The 20628-nt window shown below is 42.6% G+C and overlaps 1 protein-coding gene across 4 annotated transcripts in view; it reads right to left on the reverse strand.

The window, feature by feature from the left end:
* Nucleotides 1-20628, reverse strand: part of LOC119168526 (focadhesin) — a 677649-nt gene that overhangs the window by 158152 nt on the left and 498869 nt on the right. For all 4 annotated transcript variants that reach the window (XM_075890929.1, XM_037419929.2, XM_075890931.1 and 1 more), the window contains one exon: nucleotides 14182-14262. In XM_075890929.1, the coding sequence (XP_075747044.1) occupies nucleotides 14182-14262 (81 nt within the window). The remainder of the gene's footprint in view (nucleotides 1-14181; nucleotides 14263-20628) is intronic.

Raw genomic sequence — 20628 nt, forward strand, 5'->3', positions numbered from 1 at the left:
GGCTAACTTTAAACCATCTAATAGCATCACTGGCTCTGTGAAGCAATCGACACTCCATAACCCAGCACGACCACCTCTGATCGACACAACACAATTCTCTTTCATATAACTGATGTGCACCGGTTCTATGCTGACATCTAAGTTGGCAGAATCACTCTTGCAGCAACCAACAGGCACATGAATTCTTGATGATGGAGGTATAATAGTGTCACAACAATGCCGTCTCACCATCCCCAAACCTTTTCAAGAGTGCTGGCGGAACGCGAATACTTAAGAATATCGTCCCTGTGCGGCACTCGAGTCACCCCACACTTCCGCAGAAAGTTTATATCCAAAATGACATCACATGTCACCTGTGAAATAATCATGAAACCTGTCATAATAACGTAGTCTCCGAGAAACAGGTCTGCACTTCACACACCACAGGCTGCAACGGCTCAACACTCAATCCGGAAAACTTCAAAGATTGATCCCACCTAAATAAAACCTTCTGTCCCAGCGCATCTTTAAAACACGCACTAATGACAGAAATTGTTGTCTCCGTGTCCACCACAGCCCTCACAAGCACATCGTCAACAAAAACACGCACTTTGTTCTTGAGCGTTAACACAGGAGGTATTTTCGACATTAGCACATCTTTAGCGACCTCACCTCCATTGGCCGCGCTTGCTACTTTTACGGTGGCCAAGGAGAAGTGTTGTGACACTGCGGTGAGAGAGAACAGGCACCATGCGATCAGGATAGAAGTGTCACACTCCTGTCCAATGTAGGGGAGTGATTCCGCAGGCTGCGTGTCTAGTAGTCGTCGTCAGGCGGGAAGTGTGTTTCTTGCAGGTCCTTGTGCAGTCGTTCAGATGATCGTGTATTGTAGTTGGCCATAGTGTGTTGCTCGCAGGTCGTCATGAGGTTGTCCAGACGGTCACGTAAAGTATGGTGGTGGGCAATACTGTGGGGCTACGCGTCGACGGTCGCGGAATTGCGAGATAAGTCCTGGGACAGACTGGGAGAGGTCGAAACACCGATTGTTCTTCCATGAATCGAGCATCATCTTCTCTGGCGTAGTGTGTCGGTTCATCCCGTATATGATAGTGAGATTGTGCGTCCCGAAGAAGGCGAACGCTGAGGCCCCAGTTATGGCTGGAAACTGGAAAGCGCGACGTCTTTCTTGGCATTGTGGCTGCGCTGGACTCAATAGCAGCTGCACTAACAATCGGTTGCCTTCGGTTCACATGTAACCATCAGTTCACAAGTAATAGTAATAAGAATACCAACAATAATAATAAATGCACTGTTTTTATGAGATACGATATCGTATTTACTCACGTAATGAACCCACTTACATAGTAAACCCCCCCCCCCCCCTTCGCCTTAAAAAAAAAAAGAGAAAAAAAAAGAGAAAAAAAGACTTTTTTGAAATGTATCTGCTAATTTTATTTTGGTATAATAGCCAGTGACATTGACGATTGAAATAGGCTTAAATCAAGCGATTATATCACAAAATAGCCACTCAATAAAAGTCAGAACATAGCGGCTGGACAACACTTTGGCGTTAATCTGTGCGCTTTCGTTACGAAACAAAAAGAGCTCCAGGCTGCAAAAAAGATTTGTCCCGCATTTCATGAGCCCAAACAAGCAAAGCCGTCATGCAAAAATTTCGCTGTTGTAACTCGCATGATTTTTTTTTTCCGCGTAATGAACCCTCCCCCCAAATTGGTATGAACGTTTCTGAAAAAAGGTGGATTCAATACGCGAGTAAATACTCGAGTAAATATTGAATCATCAGATTGTTTTGCCTCAGGAGGCAAAATTATTTGGCATATTACGATGAAATGCGCGTGTCAAAATTCTACTATATTTTATAGTAGCATTCTTCACAAATTTTACATGACTGTCACCTGGAATTCCACCAATCTATATTTTCACTACATTCTAAATATTCAATAAATGATACGCAAATGCACATATCCTTGGCATGTCCTTACATGCACAGCCAGTCAACGGTCAAAACTGAATGCCCAGTCGGACATTCAGTTCGGACGTCCGAAAGGAGCCACACAGGAAATTAATTTTCACAGTATGTCCATTGGCTATCCTTGATGGATATCCAAACGGCCAAACATTTATATTAATAATGAACAGCCAGTGGATGTCAGTGGTTACTTGGGATGCAGCCAACACAACTGCCCGGACAGCACCCAAACACAGCGGGAATTCCATGCAAACACAACACCGGCCCCCCTACGAAATCCGACCCTTCTCGACTTTTCGTGAACTCGTGGTTCTTCCCTTGGTGGGAAACCACTCTCCCCTTGAGTGCGCACCGCAGAAGAAAAGCTGAGCTGCTGCCGTCAGTGAGTGAAATGACCCCGCCTTCTTTCCCTTAAAAAGGAACACGCCAGTTTCCTTAGGGCGCAAAATTATCTGCAGGCTTAAATTCACCAAGGTCCAAGTTCGCCATAGAGCCAAAGTTCAGTCTGCCGAAACTTGTTAGCTTTTTGCGATGTGTGTAAAAGTGTGCCGTCGAAGAGGAAGCAAATTGATGTGTGTCACAAGTGGTAGATGTGGTCTTGCAGAAAAATACCAATGTTTCACAAGTGTCTGTTAACCATGTAGCATCGATCTTAAAGCAGAAGCATCTGTGTGTTCTGCCAACAAATAAGGAAAGAAGCTTTGTGGTCGTCGAGGAAGGCATCAAACAAAAACACCTGCTCTGCAAACGCCGTGTTACGATGTGTCAGTTAGGAAGGCAACACAAGCAAAAAAACATTTCTGCAAAATAGTAGACTGTTCCATCAAATTGACGATGAGGAGGCTGATAGCCTTCAAATCATGTTTAGTGCAATGACACGAGCCAGAGCTGTGGAAACACAAATGTTTATTTTTCGAAGAGTTGCCAAATATTTGATCAATACCAACTAGCCCAAAGATTTATCATTTGCTTGATATTTTTAAAATGCTGCAAAGTAGGGTGAAATTGCAAAACAAATATTGCACAGGATCCCTAAGCACCTTCTTATGATATGGAAACACGGAAGTGTTTTTTTTTTTACTAGGTTGGTGAAGTGCTGCAGGAATGGTGTTCCCCAGTTGTTTTATCAAGGATGAGGCAATGCAGAGACCGAATAATATTTATTTACATGATTCGGTGCAACGAATGTGGTGTCAACAGCATCGTACATGTGAAAAGAAAATTCTTTTTCCTCTACCTTTCCCCTCTTCAAGTTCTGGGGAGGCCCAGGAGATTTGGTAGAGAAGGTCATGCTCTCTCTGCATTTGTAGCCGCTAATCTTGCTTATACATGTCAATGTTCAAAAACATTTAAAATGAAACGGGTTGTTGACCAAGCAGGAGTTGACTCGGCAAAGGAGAGCTTTATTTAGCGCAAGGGCTAACTGAACGCAAGCCTGCGATCACAGCAAGTCTTCTTCCTTTTCTATACTCGAGCTCCATGCCCACTGCCCTCGTTACAATCACCCCCAGCCGATGAGGGAGCCATCCTGGCGACCTAAGGACAGGTGTACACAGAAGGGTCATGGTATGGCTTGAGCCGAGAGATGTGTACAATTTCTTTTCCCCGACGGCGCTTGTCCGGAGATGCATCCAGCGGCTCGACAAGGTAGTTGACAGGGGATGTTTGGCGTACAACTCACTAAGGGCCATGCTACTTGAACGAAAGCTTGTGGGAGAGTCCTGGAGGAGTAGAAGGAATCCATAACCACACCAGTGAGTTCGGAGCAAAGCTCATATGCGTGGTTGACGCGTCGTGGCGATGTTTTTGGCGCGTCTGGTCATGTGACGTGAACGCACGAGCAAGCTTCCGACATTCTTCAGCGTGTGCTGCTGCTCGAGAAACGGTAGTCATCTCTGAAGGGTCCGGTCGATAAGGAAGAATGGTATCCATTGTTGATGATGGCTCGCGTCCATAAAGAAGGAAGAAAGGCGAAAATCCAGTGGTGCTTCGCGTTGCAGTGTTTTAAGCATATGTTACAAAAGGGAGTATGCTATCCCAATTTGACTGGTTGGATGAAGCGTACTTGGCCAGCATATCCCCAAGTGTACGATTAAAACGCTCTGTCATCTCATTAGTTTGCGGGTGATAGGCTCTGGTAGTGCGGTGTATGATGCGACACTTGCTCAACAACGCTTTGATGGCATTAGAGAGAAAAACGCGGTCACGGTCGCTTAGTAACTCCCGAGATGCTTCATGCCTTAAAACCAGGTTTTGCAGTATAAAACACGCAACGTCTTTTGCGGTAGCAGAAGGTAACGCAGCTGTTTCAGCGTACCGCGTAAGGTGGTCGATAGCGACAATGACCCAGCGGTTGCTACTCGAAGTATAGGGAAGCGGACCGTAAAGGTCGATTCCGACACGATCGAAAGCTCGTGCTGGACTTGGCAAGGGCTGCAAGAGACCTGTGGCATGTTGAGTGGGCATTTTGCATCGCTGGCACGTAAGGCAAGACCTTACGTAACGGCGAACGAAACGGTACATACCGCGCCAGTAGTACCGCAGCTGCAAGCGGGTGTATGTTTTTAACACACCAGCGCGGCCACATTGCGGATCATCGTGAAACGTGGCACAGATGTCAGAGCGCAGATGTCGGGGGATGATGAGCAACCACTTACGGCCGATCGAGCTGTAGTTTCGGCGGTAAAGCAGGTTATCCCGAATAGCGAAGTGTCCTGCTTGACGGCGAAGCGTCCTGGAAACTGGAGCGGGCGTCCGGTTTGACAGAAAGTCCAAAAAAGAAGAAATCCAAGCATCTTTGCGTTGCTTGGAAGGCATGTCCGAAATGCTGATGGCCAAGGCAGCACTAGTGGAGATAGGCGAGCCAACATGCTCTGAAGCCAAGGGCGAACGTGACAGGGCATCGGCGTCGGAATGCTTCCGGCCAGAACGGTAGATAACACGGATATCAAACTCCTGTAACCGCAATGCCCAACGAGCGAGCCGACCATTAGGATCTTTTAGTGAAGATAACCAGCAAAGCGCATGGTGGTCTGTTACAATATCAAACGGACGTCCATATAAATAAGGCCGAAATTTTCCGATTGCCCAAATAATGGCGAGGCACTCCTTTTCAGTTACACTGTAATTCTTCTCGGCTTTACTGAGGGTGCGGCTGGCATAGGCAACGACGTACTCGTCAAAGCCCTCCTTGCGTTGGGCCAGTATGGCCCCTAGCCCGACATCACTAGCGTCCGTATGAAGCTCCGTTGGAGCAGAGGGATCGAAATGTCGGAGTATGGGAGGCGTGATGAGGAGCCGTCGGAGTTCCTGAAATGCATCATCACACGCCTGCGACCACGCTGACAAATCAGAACTTCCGGCAAGAAGAAATTTTGAATGCTGAAAATCTTAGCCCCATTTTTTTTGCACTTTTCAGTCTGAAAAGCCACCACCACTGCCATGCAGTTTCCAACCAGCACTTTCATGAGTAAACCCGCTTATACATGTGCAGATTTGCCACAATACCAAAATGTAATGCGGTGAAACAGACTAAAAATATAAAGAGGTCATTTTAATGGCGCAGTGCATCTCCATGTTAGAGCCAACGTTTTCTCGAGTGAATACATTTGCTACAGTCACAAAATATGAAAAGCAGCTTCGCCGCTGGACAAGCATGGAACAGGGTGAAACACACTAAAAATCTGTAGGGGCCACTGTCAATTGGATGTTGGCTGTATTTGCATTTGCGAAGTTCGAATACTTCTCACAGCCAAAATACCAGTGCGAATCTAATAGAATAGAAATTATTATTAAAAAATATTTGCATATTTGCACAACCTTAACACAATTGTGAGTGCTCTTTACAGTAATAGTTTCAGAAACAGGATCATGGCAAATCTTGTATGTTAGCAGTTTCATTACAAGAAAGACATGGGATACTTAACATTGACGACCATTTTTTGTTCAAACATTCCTTGGAAATTTTAGGTCTCTAGAAATATAACAAAATTAAAACCTTCTTTGCTTGCATTGTTTGACATACTATTACCTTGGCATTCACATATATAACTAATGACTTTTCATGAAAACATCACAAACACATAATATCCAAAAGTAGCCATACTTTGGGAAACATAAAAAAATTATTTTCTTGTTTATTCTTCACTGAAATTACTGCTATACACCACGTACATACGTCTATAACTAGAGTATGCATCATCGGTCCAAGATTTGAATCTGTATCAACACATATTGATTGGTATAACTGAAGCAATACAAAATCACTCTGTCCATTTTATACTAACGAGCTATCACCGTACAGAAAGCATAACAGAAATGAAAGCTATTCTTATCATCTCACTACTTGCCATTCACCGAAAGCAAGCTCACATTTCACTTTTTCATAAAATACATTATCACAATGCCACTCTCCGATGGTTCTTCCACCACCATTCACATCACATCTTCATAAGTGATCGTTGTCATAAATTCAAGGTCTCATTTTCTAACACTGTCACATGTGCACAATCATTTCTAACCAAAACCCTTGTCGATTGGAATGATATACCATCAAATATAGTCACCATACATATCTAATATTTTTCAAACATGATTTTGTGAACATGACCTAGAATTGTAAAACTCTGTCATTTCTTTCTTTTCTTTTCATTATATTGCTACATGCATGCATATTTTGTTATCTTATTGTTTGCTCGTGCACTTGAACTTTTTTTTTTATTAGGTTCATATCAGATTTACTCAAGTAATTCCAACAAGCGGATTTGTCTTTCTTGCTCAGAAAAAAACTGGGGGTGATTTCACGAGAGATCGACACGGGTCCAAAAGTTGTAGCCCGAAAGTCAACTTTGTTTAATGATTAACCGCATAACTTACGAGAAAAAAAATATCAAACTTCACCAACACGGAGGCACCAATTTCGTCACCTGTTATTTTCAAAAATTGCCGATGCTATAAAAAGACAAATATTTTTGTTTCAAGGAAGATATTTTTTACCTGAAATGTAAGTCTAATAAAGAATGAATTCATACGGTTTCAAGTTTGCAGACCTTAAGAAAATAGCTTTTAAAAATGTCTAATTTTGTGACAGTTTAAAATAAGTTACATATTCCCCATTTTTTTTCTCCGAAAGTAATGCAAGCAGCGTTTTCAAACTTCACACGTTTTAAGGATATAGTGTGTTCATTAGGTACATAAATTATTGCTGCCGTAGGGCAAATGTAAATTTTTATATATTGCCTCAAAGTTCTCATATTGACAAAAGTGTACTCCACTGAAATTTGAATAATAAAAAAACCCCATCTTTGATTTTTCTTAAAATCTCGTAAATAGACAACCGAAGGCCATCATACAGTTATATAGAGAAACATGTTGCATTATTTTGTTTTTAGAGACAATATTCGTGGTACAAATCAGAGCTTTTCGAGAATGCGCTGATAAGTTGAGAAATCTAGAAATCGGAATGGAAAAGCGGCAATAAGCTTCAAACGCGAGTAAACGTGACCGCATTTGGTGAAGAAAGGCTGTTTGAGCAGATAGGAGTAACTATTTTGAACACGGTATTCTACAGTATCTGAATTCACTCTTATACGTAGAGCACTGAGACTTCTAATATGTGGTGCCTCTCCATTAATGACACACAGATGGAGCTGCTGTGAGGGCCATGTGTTTGCAACACGTTGGGTAAGAGAATTGAATGCTGAATGAGTTCATAAACAATTCATAACAAATTTTTATCATTGGGGCACGAAGACTGCCGCATTAGACTGAAGAACACGCTTTAGGGCAAGTTGTCATCCGTCGTCTGCTCTACAGATGAATTGCTGTGCGCCGCATTTCGGAGGCAATGCTTTAGATCATATGGTTCGAAGTAGGGACAAAGATTACGCCTCCCATAATTTTATCGAAAAAAAACATTGTGAAATTTATTTTAACGTACTATACTTCAGTTTTGCATTCACACCGTGGATACTTGCGCACAAGTATCCACAGTACGCAAGTATCTGATTTGTACCATGAGCTCTGATTTGTACCACGAATATTGTCGCTAAAAACAAAATAATGCAACATGTTTTTCTATATTACTGTATGATAGCCTTCGGTTGTCTATTTACGAGATTTTAAAAAAAATCGAAGATGGGGTTTTTTTATTATTCAAATTTCAGTGGAGTACACTTTTGCCAATATGAGAACTTTGAGGTAATATATAAAAATTTACATTTGCCCTACGGCAGCAATAATTTATGTACCGAATAAACACACTATATCCTTAAAACGTGTCAAGTTTGAAAACGCTGCTTGCATTACTTTCGGAGAAAAAAAAATGAGGAATACGTAACTTATTTTAAACTGTCGCAAAATTAGACATTTTCAAAAGCTATTTTCTTAAGCTCTACAAACTTGAAACCGTAAGATTTCATTTTTCATTAGGCATGCATTTCAGGTAAAAAATATCTTCCTTGAAACAAAAATATTTGTCTTTTTATAGCATCTGCAATTTTCGAAAATGACAGGTGACGAAATTGGTGTCTCCGTGTTGGTGAAGTTTGATATTTTTTTCCTCCTAAGTTATGCCGTTATTCATAAAACGAAGTTGACTTTCGAGCTATCTTGTGAGAGGTGCATGAAATATAAAATACTCAATAAAATCTAAAATATCAACTTTTGGACCCGTGTCGATCTCTCGCGGAATCCCCCCTGGGAAAAATACAAGTCTACTTGTCCAAACATCGGCCCGACACAACCCCTCTTTATGAATTTTTTTTCATCGTAAGCTTCCATCTAATCCTTCCTGTCGTTTTTTGAATACTCTGTTCATGATGCACGAATGATAAAATCACAACTTGCTGCATGCTATTCAGGGCTAATAAAGTAAAAAAAGAAAAGAAAATTATATCACGTACAGATAACCTGACCATATTTAGTAGACAAAGTCAATGATAAAATTTAAAAGCATAGCCCTTCATTATAACGTGACTGAAAACCAATTGACTGCTGATTTTTCGGACGTCATATTTTTCAGACATGCTTGCGAATTCAGATGATTTTGCGACCCCAACACAAGCCCTATGGATGTCTATGTATTAGAACGTTTAAAATTTTCGACACTGAAACTATTTGACATCCGTTTTTTTTTGGCCTTTCAACCAACATTCTAGGCATGACAAAGCATCACCTAAACTCCCTACCTCTGCCACGTCTATGACCTCGTAGATTTAAACGAGCGCTTTTAAAATTCATTCGGCGTCACAGTAATATCTGACAGTTGGCTTTGCCACAATAAATTATTGCTATATAGTGAAACAAATAAAAAAACGCCAGGCCTGCACAGAAGGCGCAGCACAGTCACAGCGAAAGCTCGAAGAGCGGCCTTTGAAAGCCTTTTCTAAACACCCATTGGGCAACTGCTGCAAGCACACTTGCTGGGTTCCCACTGTGGCATTAATAATAATAATTTCTGGGACTAGCATTCATTATGCCATTTTTCGTCATTCTTCTGAGAAGCATTGTACCCGCCAAAAACTTGCAAGGAATATTGTGCCAATTGTTCATGCAGTAGCTGACGACAATGAAGAATTATGCCTGAAGTGGGTATGCGCCACAGTAAATGGGTGATCAAAAATAAGCTTCCTTGGGCTAGAGCATTGGATGACCCACTCGTTATGCTATTCGCATTGTGTGACGGCTCAGTGTCCTTTTGCTGTTCCAAAACGCTTTATTACTCATACTAACGTGATTTTTTTCCCGACATCAAGCCTGCCTAAGGCAAGTTTGCAAACAAGTCTCAAGCACCAGCTTGGCTCAGTGGTCTAGCATGCAGCAGACCCGGGTTCGAGCCCCACTGTATTTTAAGTCATTATCAACATTGTCAGTCTGACTACATCCAAGGCAGGACAAAAGCCTCTCCCATGATCCGCCAGTGAACTCGGTCCTGTGCTTGCTACTGCCACTTTATACCCACAAACTTCTTAATCACAACTGCTCACCTAACCTTTTGTCTCCCCCTAACCCGCTTGCCTTCTCTGGGAATCCAGTCAGTTCCCTTAATGACCAGCGGTTATCCTGTCTCTGCGCTACATGCCCGGCCCATGTCTGTTTCTTCTTCATGATTTCAACTATGATATCCTTGATCCCAATTACCGTATTTACTCGATTCTACCGCGCCCTCGATTGTAACGCGCACCCGATTTCCACCGGGAAAAAAAAAAAACTTAAGACATCGATTGCAATGCGCACCCATTTTTCTCTCTGGCCCGCACGATCACACCACTCGAAAAAACTACTCCTTTCGGGAGCATCTTCCATTTAAATATGAAGTACGGGCGAAGCTTGTTCCCATCTGACGTGTAACAGAGCATTGCCGTCACTGTAGTTTTACCGTGGACCGATGCCAGCACGCGAACTTGCTTCGCCCCCTTCTTCTCGACGGTTGTGGTGCCAGGCATGTCGAAGTAAATAGGCGTCTGATCGGCATTCCCGATTTGCCCAAGCAGGTGGCCGTTGTTGCGCCGCAAGTTTAAGACGAACCTCTGAAAACTGTGAAGCTTTTCATCGTACTCTTCCGCAAAACTTTTCGCATATGCATGTTCCCCTTCGGAGGGAAAAGCCTTTCCTCTTCACAAAGTTAGTTAGCCAGCACTGCTAGCTTTAAACTGGCTCCTCATTAGACCTTTTTCTAAGACTAATTGCATAGCCCGCACTTGGAGCAGTTCTGTCGTCACGGGCCGCTGTGCCGCTCGCTGCTCAAGCACATACTCGCCGAGCAGCTCTTTAATTTGCAGAAACCGACCCTGCTGTGGTCCACTGAAGCCTTTGCGTGAAGCTTTGCTGTCGACAATCTTCTGCTTTTGTTTCCGCCGGTCCCGCATGCACGTTTCAGGAACTCTGAACGACCGCGATGCGGCCCGATTTTTGTCCGTTTCCGCACACGCGATGACTTTTCTTTTAAAAGCGGCATCGTGGTGCACTCGAGTTTTTGGAGTCGGCCCTTCCACGCCGTCGATGCTAATGCACTACTAGATGACGAACTCCTCAGCACACGTACGAAGTGCCGCACATGGGAAACACATAGACAGAAATGGCCGACGCCCCATGCCGACGCACACGGAGGAAGGAAAGGTGCCGATGCACGTAGAGGGCGGCCATTTTGGATTTGCCGATGGCAACATAGCTCTTATTCCTAAGTATTTCCACTCTAGGCCTGTGAAAACCTCCTGTAAGCATGCGGCAAATAGCATTGGGGAGATTGTATTCCCGTGCCTTGCAACCTTCTTGATAGGTATTCTGTTGCTTTCTTTGTGAAGCACTATGGTAGCAGTTGATCCCCGATAGATTTCTTCCAGGATGTTGATATATGCTTCGTCGATGCCTTTTTTCCGCCTACCCACATAGCTCTACATTATTGCAAACAATTAAAACAATGCGAGATCGCTCTGCTCACTTTATTGCAAGTAATTATAATTGCATGAGAAGTTCACTAAATTCATATGTTGAAAATAACAATAATTACTGAGCCTTTATAATAGAAGAAATCATTTTAAAAAGATATCTTTGCCCAATAGATGACACATTTTCAGAATGCATTTTTTCAAGATTCTTTTTCCGGATACTTCTTGAGTTCAGACAAAGTTTTCAGTACTTCTAATAGCCAGATCAAGATTAAATTTCCCACATATTCTTTAACACGTGAAGGGTGCAAGTATCTACTTGAACACTTTATACCACCCGTCTAATTATTACAAACATGAAGCAAACAATTAGTATGAACTGACCTTTCTAAGAATTTTCACGTTACAATTTTCTTGTCCAATATTATGTTTTATACAAACTTTCTTGATGTGCAGCAATATGAGCCGTTAATGGCTTAGTACAATCAAACCTCGTTATAATCAAAGGGGGTTGCAATTACTTTGTTTTAACCATTAGTTTGTTATAGCCAATATCCATTTCTACAGAAAATTAGTCAGCAAGAGAGAATGTACTCGGCAACGATTATCACAGCTCCCCTTCGCTCAGATTAAATCGGCCGTCGGAAGGCAAGAAACGAGCAAAATAATGAAGAACAATGCACTTTATTTCCACAAATTTCAGCACACCTGCTGACAGATCACTTTGAAGAAAAATATTTTTCAATAGACTTTTGCTGACCCTTTCTCACGCGGATGACTGCTATTTCAGTTGCAGTAGCTATTTAGAGTCTGTCCTCACTGTCATTGTAAGCACCAAAGAAGCAGCACAGCAGGTCTGTGGCATCCAGCACTTGCTCGGACGTCGGTATGTGGAGTTCGCCGCCATTAGGCTCCGGTGTGTTGACACATTCGTCACTGTCATCATGCACGCCAGTCACTGTAGGCACAATTTCTGCATTTGACAACTCTTCGGTTGTCACTGCGTCAGCATCGGCACTAATGTACATGCAGAAAGTGCTGCAGTCAGGCACAACACCGGCGTCAAAGAGAGCCTCCCACAACGTCTGGGCCTTGTCGACCGCGGCACCCCCGCATCGCCGAAATCTTCGGCCACTTTCTTTTTTTTTTTTCTTGATGCCAAACTCAAGAGCTTTCAACACTGCCAACTTCAGCTCGATTGTTATATTTTTGCGCTTGTGTTTGCCACTGCCGTTGTCCATCTCGTGTTTAGCGGCAGAAACTGATAGAGGTGGTGTTGGTCTTCCACAGCGAACGAGAAAGAAGAAAGCGTGCGAGGCTCCAACGCAGAGCTGAAGGGGAGAAGGAGGCTGAATGCGTGGGCGGGTCAACGAGGTCTACAGGAGAGGGGAGGCTGGCTGACGCGCACGCTCATGCGTGTTGCTGCGCGGGCAAATTCAATAATTCTAGAGGAGAAGAGAAGCGGGGAGACTCGCTCCCACACGCGTGTTGGCAAGCGGCTCCTGGGAAGCGCAAGGCGCGAGTTTTGAACCACCGTGGCCGTTATAAGACGTAAACCATCGTGCGCTATAATATATTGAGAAATGACGTATATCAAAATGATCAGTAAATGCTCATTGTGAACAAGGAATGGTTCGTCGTACCCATTGAGGGCAAATTTTTGCTTCGTTAGAATAAGGTTTTAAGTACATCGGCATCTATGGGAATTTCAAGGGGAATTACAATTGCTTCGTTATATCCATTACTTTGTTTCATCTCAATTCGTTATGAGGAGGTTTTACTGTATCAGATAAATTTAGAGGCAAAAAAGGTTTGTCCAAAATGAACTACACATTACACATTGTGATGGCACAAAATGAAAACTGTACAGTTTAGTCTAAAGCTAATTACATATTTGAAACCAGCATAAAAACCTACAGGGTAGACTCGTGATAATTCAAACATTAATATTTCATGCTTTTGGTTAATTCAAACAAAATTCAATTTTTTTTATTTGCCCTCTATTGTTTAAATATATTTAAAAGCCTCTCAAATCAAACTCCATCATTCAATTATATCATACATTTTGCAGTTCCATACCAGAAAATATCTGCTGCTTTCCCACTACTAATTAAAAAAAACTGTATGCTTATATAATCCTAACAGTGTAAAAATGCAAAATAAGCACCTAAGGCCTTCAAATAAAAAGGCTTTGCCAGTAAATGAACGTTTGAAACAAAGCACACACATGGTAAAACATGATGCTTCTCAACTGGTATAGAGAGCTTTGTGCTGAAGGCACATTATAGCAATGAAGCAGTTGGCAATTCACGATTTCTTTGAAAAGTTTATTTAGCAGTGAATGGCCAATAAACTTTTGGACGTTACACCTCAGCTTTCTGTTCATTGCGTGCAGTTAGGTTTTAAAATCACTTAAAAAATTTTTAAACCTGGTAAAATCAATGCCTAATTATAATTTGCGATGTTACCTCACTCACAGTCATATATCTGAGAACTTCTGATAATTCAAACTTCTTCATAATTCAAACAAAATTCAGAGGTCTCTTCGAGTTTGAAATAACGAGAGTCGACTGTGCTACAGTAAAAAAACTTTATTGCCCTAAACTACAAATTAGCGAAACTTTTTTTTTTAAATCACATCTATCCTTAAGCAAGTTTTGGCAGTGTGAGTTTTGGATTATGGTCCACATCAGTTTTGGTCCACATCAGAGTTTGCTGATGGAGTTGGTCGGCTGCCACGTCAATCGGCACTTTAGGCATTGTGTTAGCAAGCATTTCTGAATGATAGCTGAGCCATGTAGTTAGGAAAAGGCCAACTGCATTTACCTGCTTTGACAGATGCACTCAGGAAATCCACCAGGGGTCTCAGGACACTGGCCTCTCCAAGGTACGAGTAGTTTAAAGGCACTGCACAAGGAAATTCAAGAATAACAGAAAAAACGCCACTTCCCTAAAAATTCAAACACTCATGGTAAAGACTTTCAGCATCAGGCCATTTCGAACTATCAAGCAGAATAGTATAGGTCTTTTACTGTAATTTATCAAAGCACCTTATACGACAGCTTCTTGCCCCACTTCCTTGCACACAGTGCAATGCTAACAAAAAGTTAAAGTTTTTTATTTTCTCACTTTACACATAGAAAAGAATGTGCATCTGCTGTACCAAAAGTACAAAAGCAAATATGTGTGCTGGTTTAGATGAACATGCCTGGTAAACTATGTGGCCTTGTTAATAAGGCTTTGCTGGCAATCTGTGAAGAATTCGAGACACTTCTTACACTTGAGGCCACTGATAACGATTCCAGATATAATGATCTATCAGTTTTTATGACCACTTTCAGCCCCCTTAGGGCTTTCCCATGCATCCCATAGAAATTGCGACCACATATAGTGAATATTTTTGAGACCCTTCTATAGTTACAACAAACACTTCATGCAGAATCATTGTTATTAGAAAAAGTGCTCTTCTACAACATGACAGCTAACAGCTATTATTGAGTGATTATAAGGTACCTGAAGTAAAAAAATGACAAAATGGAGAGTCTGCACAGTGCTGTAGTAAAGTAGATTCCCAGTAAATGAAAATCTGTTAAACAGAACCACTGCTTAAACAGAAATATTGCCTCTGCAATGCTTGGTTTTGGGCTTGTATTCTGCACCCATGTTCACCTCTGAGTAAATGAAACTCCTGGTAAATGGAACATATTTTTCCGGTCCTTTGAGATTCCGTTTACTGTGAGTCTACTTTATTTCAAAAAAGTTATCGCCACAGTCTACTGTACAAGCTTGTTCGCGGTGTGTAAAAAATAAGTCGGACCTAGCCCTTCAGTGTGACGGAAACACAGGGACAAGATAAATGCCGTCCTGTGTATATCTCTTTTTTGTCCCTGTGTTTTCTTCGTGCTGAAGCAGTCCTGTGTCTTTGTCTTCGCACCTCATTCATCCTTATAAATCATTTCAAACTACGCCAAATGGCTGTACTACAGTTAAACCTGCATATAACACAACTGATAAATGCCCGGAAAAATTTGTTATAAAGGGGATTTCGTTATATGTAGGTTAGGTACGAAAATTCAGAAAATAAAAGAGCAAATTAAACAAAAGGGGGACTGAAGGCAGAGCTAACCCAAAACACATATATTACATTAAAAAACTGCATTACTACTGCGATAGCAATTATATGGACACTCTTGGCAGGTTTTTGCTGTCGCTGACGTGTTCCATAACAAGTCCAAATTGAAAACATGCCCCCACACATCGTAACTTTCCAGAGCAAGTAAAAGCGCGGGAGCGCTGCTGAAGCAGAGATCAAATGAGTCAGCCCGCCCCTTTCGAATGGAAAGTGCATAACATTTCCTGCGCGTTAGAACTGCCGTCATATACTCAAACAGAAAGTAAACCACCCGTTTTAAACGACCATGTAAAAACACGAGAAGGGGGAGGGATCGCTCAAGTAGCAATAATGAATTTGGATTTTAAGGGCAGTGCGATCGCTGGCGCGCTTGCTATCTCGTCGAGTATCAATGCAATTTCAATGCGAAGGGACTGTGTGAAAAGAGCGAAGTGATCAAGTGCGCCCGGCAAACTCAATCACTCTGGTAAAAGAGTCAAAGCCGAAGGCACGGGATTCTTTCAACCGAAGGCTAAGCGCGCGCACACAAGCATCTACCCCCCCCCCCCCCCCCCCCCGCATTCGTGGGGCAAAGTAGGCGTGGGAGATAAGCGCGCGTCGGCGCATCATGGCGAACTGGGCGCCGAGCAAGGCCTACCTTTTTTTTTCTTTCTTGAGTTTTCATTTATATACATATAGGGTTAATGAAGGCGGCGATAGAGTGTGCTAAAAGTGATGAGTGGCGTGACCACGCCTCATTGCCCTATTCTTTCCGCGTTGTCTGCACCGGCGGCGCTGCAGTCGAATAGTACTGAAAGAGCCACGCGCCGCATGCAGGAACTGCTATGCGCTTCGGCTCCTCCGTCGAGCTTTCTTGGTGCATATTACTTCCTACCTGCCCACCATTCATGTCTAGCACATGATGCCATAGCCCTTGAAGTATGACACGCCAATCTGCCGAATTTGAGCTCCATAAAAGCCCTTGTGAGAGATCGAAAATCATTCAGAAAGGGTCTGCGTTATACTGAATTTTTTTCTTTCATCTCTTTGTGCGTTGGTTAGGCGTCTACAATATTGAGAATAACTGAGCCGATTTATTGGAAGTTAGCTGTCCTCAGAAAGCTGTGCGATTAAAAACCATATACTGTGTAACACACACGCAGAAACAGAGAGCCATAAGTAAAGAGGAGAGAGGAAGGGAATCTGAAACCCCAACACCACGAAATGTTTTCGTAATTCAACTTTTCAGGGTATACTAAAATATTTACATGCATTCACAGCAACCACGAAGTGCCAAAGTTAGGCGTCCTGCTGCACACCCCACCCCCTCAAAAAAAAAAAAAAAATCTGCCATGGGTAGTCCTGTGCTAATAGTTTACTGTTGGAGAAGCTGAATATAGCATGTCTCTACAAGTGTCCACTGTAGATTTCACCTTTCCGACATTGTGAGGTCTCAAAACTAGTTCAAGTCTAATGTAGTCGGATGAGAAATGCAATGCCTAAATATAGTAGCTTTGCTAAGGAGCATTGCATGAATATATATATATATATATATATATATATATATATAGGTATGGGATATGGCACAAAGGGAGCGTTGTCAACAAGGATAAATATATTTATTTCCCAACAGTTTCGGGAGGGGTCCTCCTTTCATCAGGGGATGAGTTATACTGACATGAACTTCCAAACTCATCCCCTGATGAAGGGAGGACCCCTCCCGAAACTGTTGGGAAATAAATATATTTATCCTTGTTGACAATGCTCCCGTTGTGCCATATCCCATACCTTCTCGAAGACTAACTGGCCCATTGAATTATTACTCCCACTATATATATATATATATATATATATATATATATATATATATATATATATATATATATATATATATATATATATATATATATATATATATATATATATATATATATATGAGGGGTTTTGCTGTGTACATATAAAAGAAAGGTAAATTTCTCAAAAACAAGATGCACCACTGCCTGCCTACAGTTTTGATGATAATAATAATAAAACTAAGCTTATACTACAAAACATCGTCATAAATTTGCTAGCTTGCAATGAAGTTACGCCAATAGAATATTCGGAAAGCAGCCCAATTTAAGCTGCCGATACAAAACGAGAACTCGTTAGAATGAATTTACGCAGAGTAACAGACAAGCTATATACACATTTGCCACTTTTTAATATGTTTGTGTGTTGTTTTAATAAGTTTAATATGTATTAAGCCTTTCGGAAAGCAATAGTTATTATCTTCTGCAAAAATGGCATGATAAAACAGAGTCATCACCGATTAATGTTGTGACGTTAGTTATACTCGGGTTTCTTGTGAAACAATCGAGCGCATGTAGGCTCATATGAGGGACACTCTGCTCTGGATATCGTAGAGGCTGCCGACAAAACAAGCGTATGATTTAATCACAGTTTTGATACTTCTCCTCTCTTTCTAGTTTGCCAGCAGCCATTTATGATGTAACACAGCTCAAAGCACTGATTGAGTAAGAAGCTAGGCGGATCTGTGCTAATTCCGATTGACATTTTTTTTTTTCTGGGTCGGCAGGCTTTTGAAACAGTCAATGTCTCGACACAATTTCAGCGTGCCTGGATATTCACTCGTGCACCATGGCACGTAGCAGGTGCGTCCAGTGATAAAGGCTCACAAACGCATTAAACGTGCTAAAAACGAGCCAATACACGCTTTCGCAAGCTCGGGCGCGCGCGCTCCCAATGCAGACGTTTTTGAGATCTTCAGTACCATGAGACGACAGCGCCGCCGCTACTCTCACCTGCCAGAGAATCAGCCGAGACACGGCGCGGCCGCCTCGTTCCCTTCACTGCCCCCTTCTAGTACACTGTAGCGGCGACGGCGGCAAAAAAAATAAATAAATAATAGCCGAGACTGACTGTATACATAATTGCTACCACAATAAAAAAAAGCAAAGCTGAACATCGTCGGGACACACACACACTCACACACCACACATGCACGCATGCACACACACACACACACACACACACACACACACACACACACACACACACACACGCACACACACACACACACACACACACACACAACATGCGCACGCAGTGAAACTATGCATGCGCGCATGGCATCGAAAATGAAATGTGAACAACGCAGAGACAGACACGGATATCGCGGAAAACTATTAGGTAAAGCGCCCTCCTATGCAGCGCGGCCCCACATATGTGATGCTAACTAAAGACGTGGCACTGCCAGCGTGCAAAAGTATTTTTGCTTTGAGTGGGGGGGGGGGGGGGGGCACACCCACGCATGCGACCCTGGCGGCGAGAACAGGGGCAACGCCTGCTCGTGGGGTGCAGGCCTGCTTGCCTGCCTGCCGCCGTATATACTCACATAATGATCGCACTTTTTTTTTCACAAAAATGGACTCCGACTTTGGGATGCATTCATTACGCAGGGTAAATTTTCCTTGAAAAAACATTCTGAGCAACGAAAACGCAAAAAAGTCACTAATCAGAATACTCACGGTAGCTATCATGAACATAACCAAAAATAGAAGTAAATTAAGGCTTACCTTTGTAATAAAATGCACGCATTACGCAGGAGCTACATGCATGGCACACTGCCCTTTTATTTTTTACCTCTATGACCCCCTAACGTTCATACAGACTCCAAAGCATCACTGGCGTCAGTGTTGCCGCTGCACGATTCCCTGTCAGAACCGGCAATGTCCCACAGAGGGTCATCTTTCGTTCCATTGAGCGCGTTGGAAATGCCAGCGACAGTCCATTCCGCCGCATGAAGCGTGTCGTCCAGCCCGAACTGGCCCAGGAGTCCTTTGTGGCTATTCCTAGCCTCCGGGAAACTATGCACGCTTGAATCCGTATCATGTCTAATGACACTGCCTAACCGTCCTTGCGCATGTCCTTCACGTAATCGAGGACTACCTTTTGAATGTCAGGGAGCTTGCCAGATTTGGGTCTGCGGAAAGCCCTTCGCATGCTGTTAGTAGCCATGACCATGTCGCGCTGTTTTTTCCAATATGGGATCCGGATTTTGTCAAAACGAAATGTCTACCGGAAGCGCGGTTGCCATGCTCTAGCACGTAGTCAAGCGCCTTCAGCTTGAACAAGGCAGTAAAACTCGCATACCGCCCTATGGTGAACCGGCACTTCAACAGACGATCACAAAGCACACACACACACAAAAAAACATGGTCCCAGGAAAAAAAAAACATTGCTGCGGGATGAACACAGGTCGACCAACAGGCGGCCGCCACTGTAACATTGCGGGATGTGAAAACAAACATGGAGGTTTACGGAGCGAAGCACTCCGTGGAGCGAAGCCACTGCACTTTCTTTTTCTTTGCCTCGGTTATGGAGGTTGTGAGTACGTCACGCACGTCAGAACAGTTTCTTCCATCTAAATGAGGAACGCTTCCATTTAAATCAGTAAATTTACGGCATTAGCATAGTGACGCCCGCTTTCAGATCACAGAAACAATGATAGGCGTGTTCAGTTAGACTTGGCACATGACATGTCGATGCGGCAAGTTCTGAGTGCGATAATTACGCGGGGAAAAAGAAAGCCGAATATAGACGACAAAATTCAGGGGTGCGATCATTACGCGAGTAAATACGGTAAGCAGGTTTGATTATACTAGCATTCATGATTGCTTTTAAACATGCATGGAGTGTGCAATGAGAAGTGTCTTTACTAATGTGGAGCAGCTGAAGAAGGTCGAAAGGAATTTCTGCCACCAACAGACAGTGGAATTAAGGCACACTACTGCACCACACACAATCTTTAAAGACGCCAGCAATTCATTCTGTGCAAGTACAGACATAAAAGAAGGAAGTCAGGACACAACAAATACCCACCACACTGAAACCTCCATATAACGAATTGTTGATTATAACAAAGTAAGTGACCAATAACTTTACCATAAATATAGTGTTACAAATAATTTTTTAACAAATTTTTGGCTATAGTAAAATATTTTTGTGGCAGAAGATAGTTTGTTATAATGAGGTTTGTATGCATCACAACTGAAGATGCACACAATGGCCGAAAAAAAAAAGAAGGCACGAAAATGTATCTGTGCATGCCCATGCAACATGCAAACATATCAATCTGGCATGCGTCGTGGTAGACCTCA

The sequence above is a fragment of the Rhipicephalus microplus genome, chromosome 3 (genome assembly GCF_043290135.1).
Source record: "Rhipicephalus microplus isolate Deutch F79 chromosome 3, USDA_Rmic, whole genome shotgun sequence".
NCBI classification, from domain to species: Eukaryota; Metazoa; Arthropoda; class Arachnida; order Ixodida; family Ixodidae; genus Rhipicephalus; species Rhipicephalus microplus.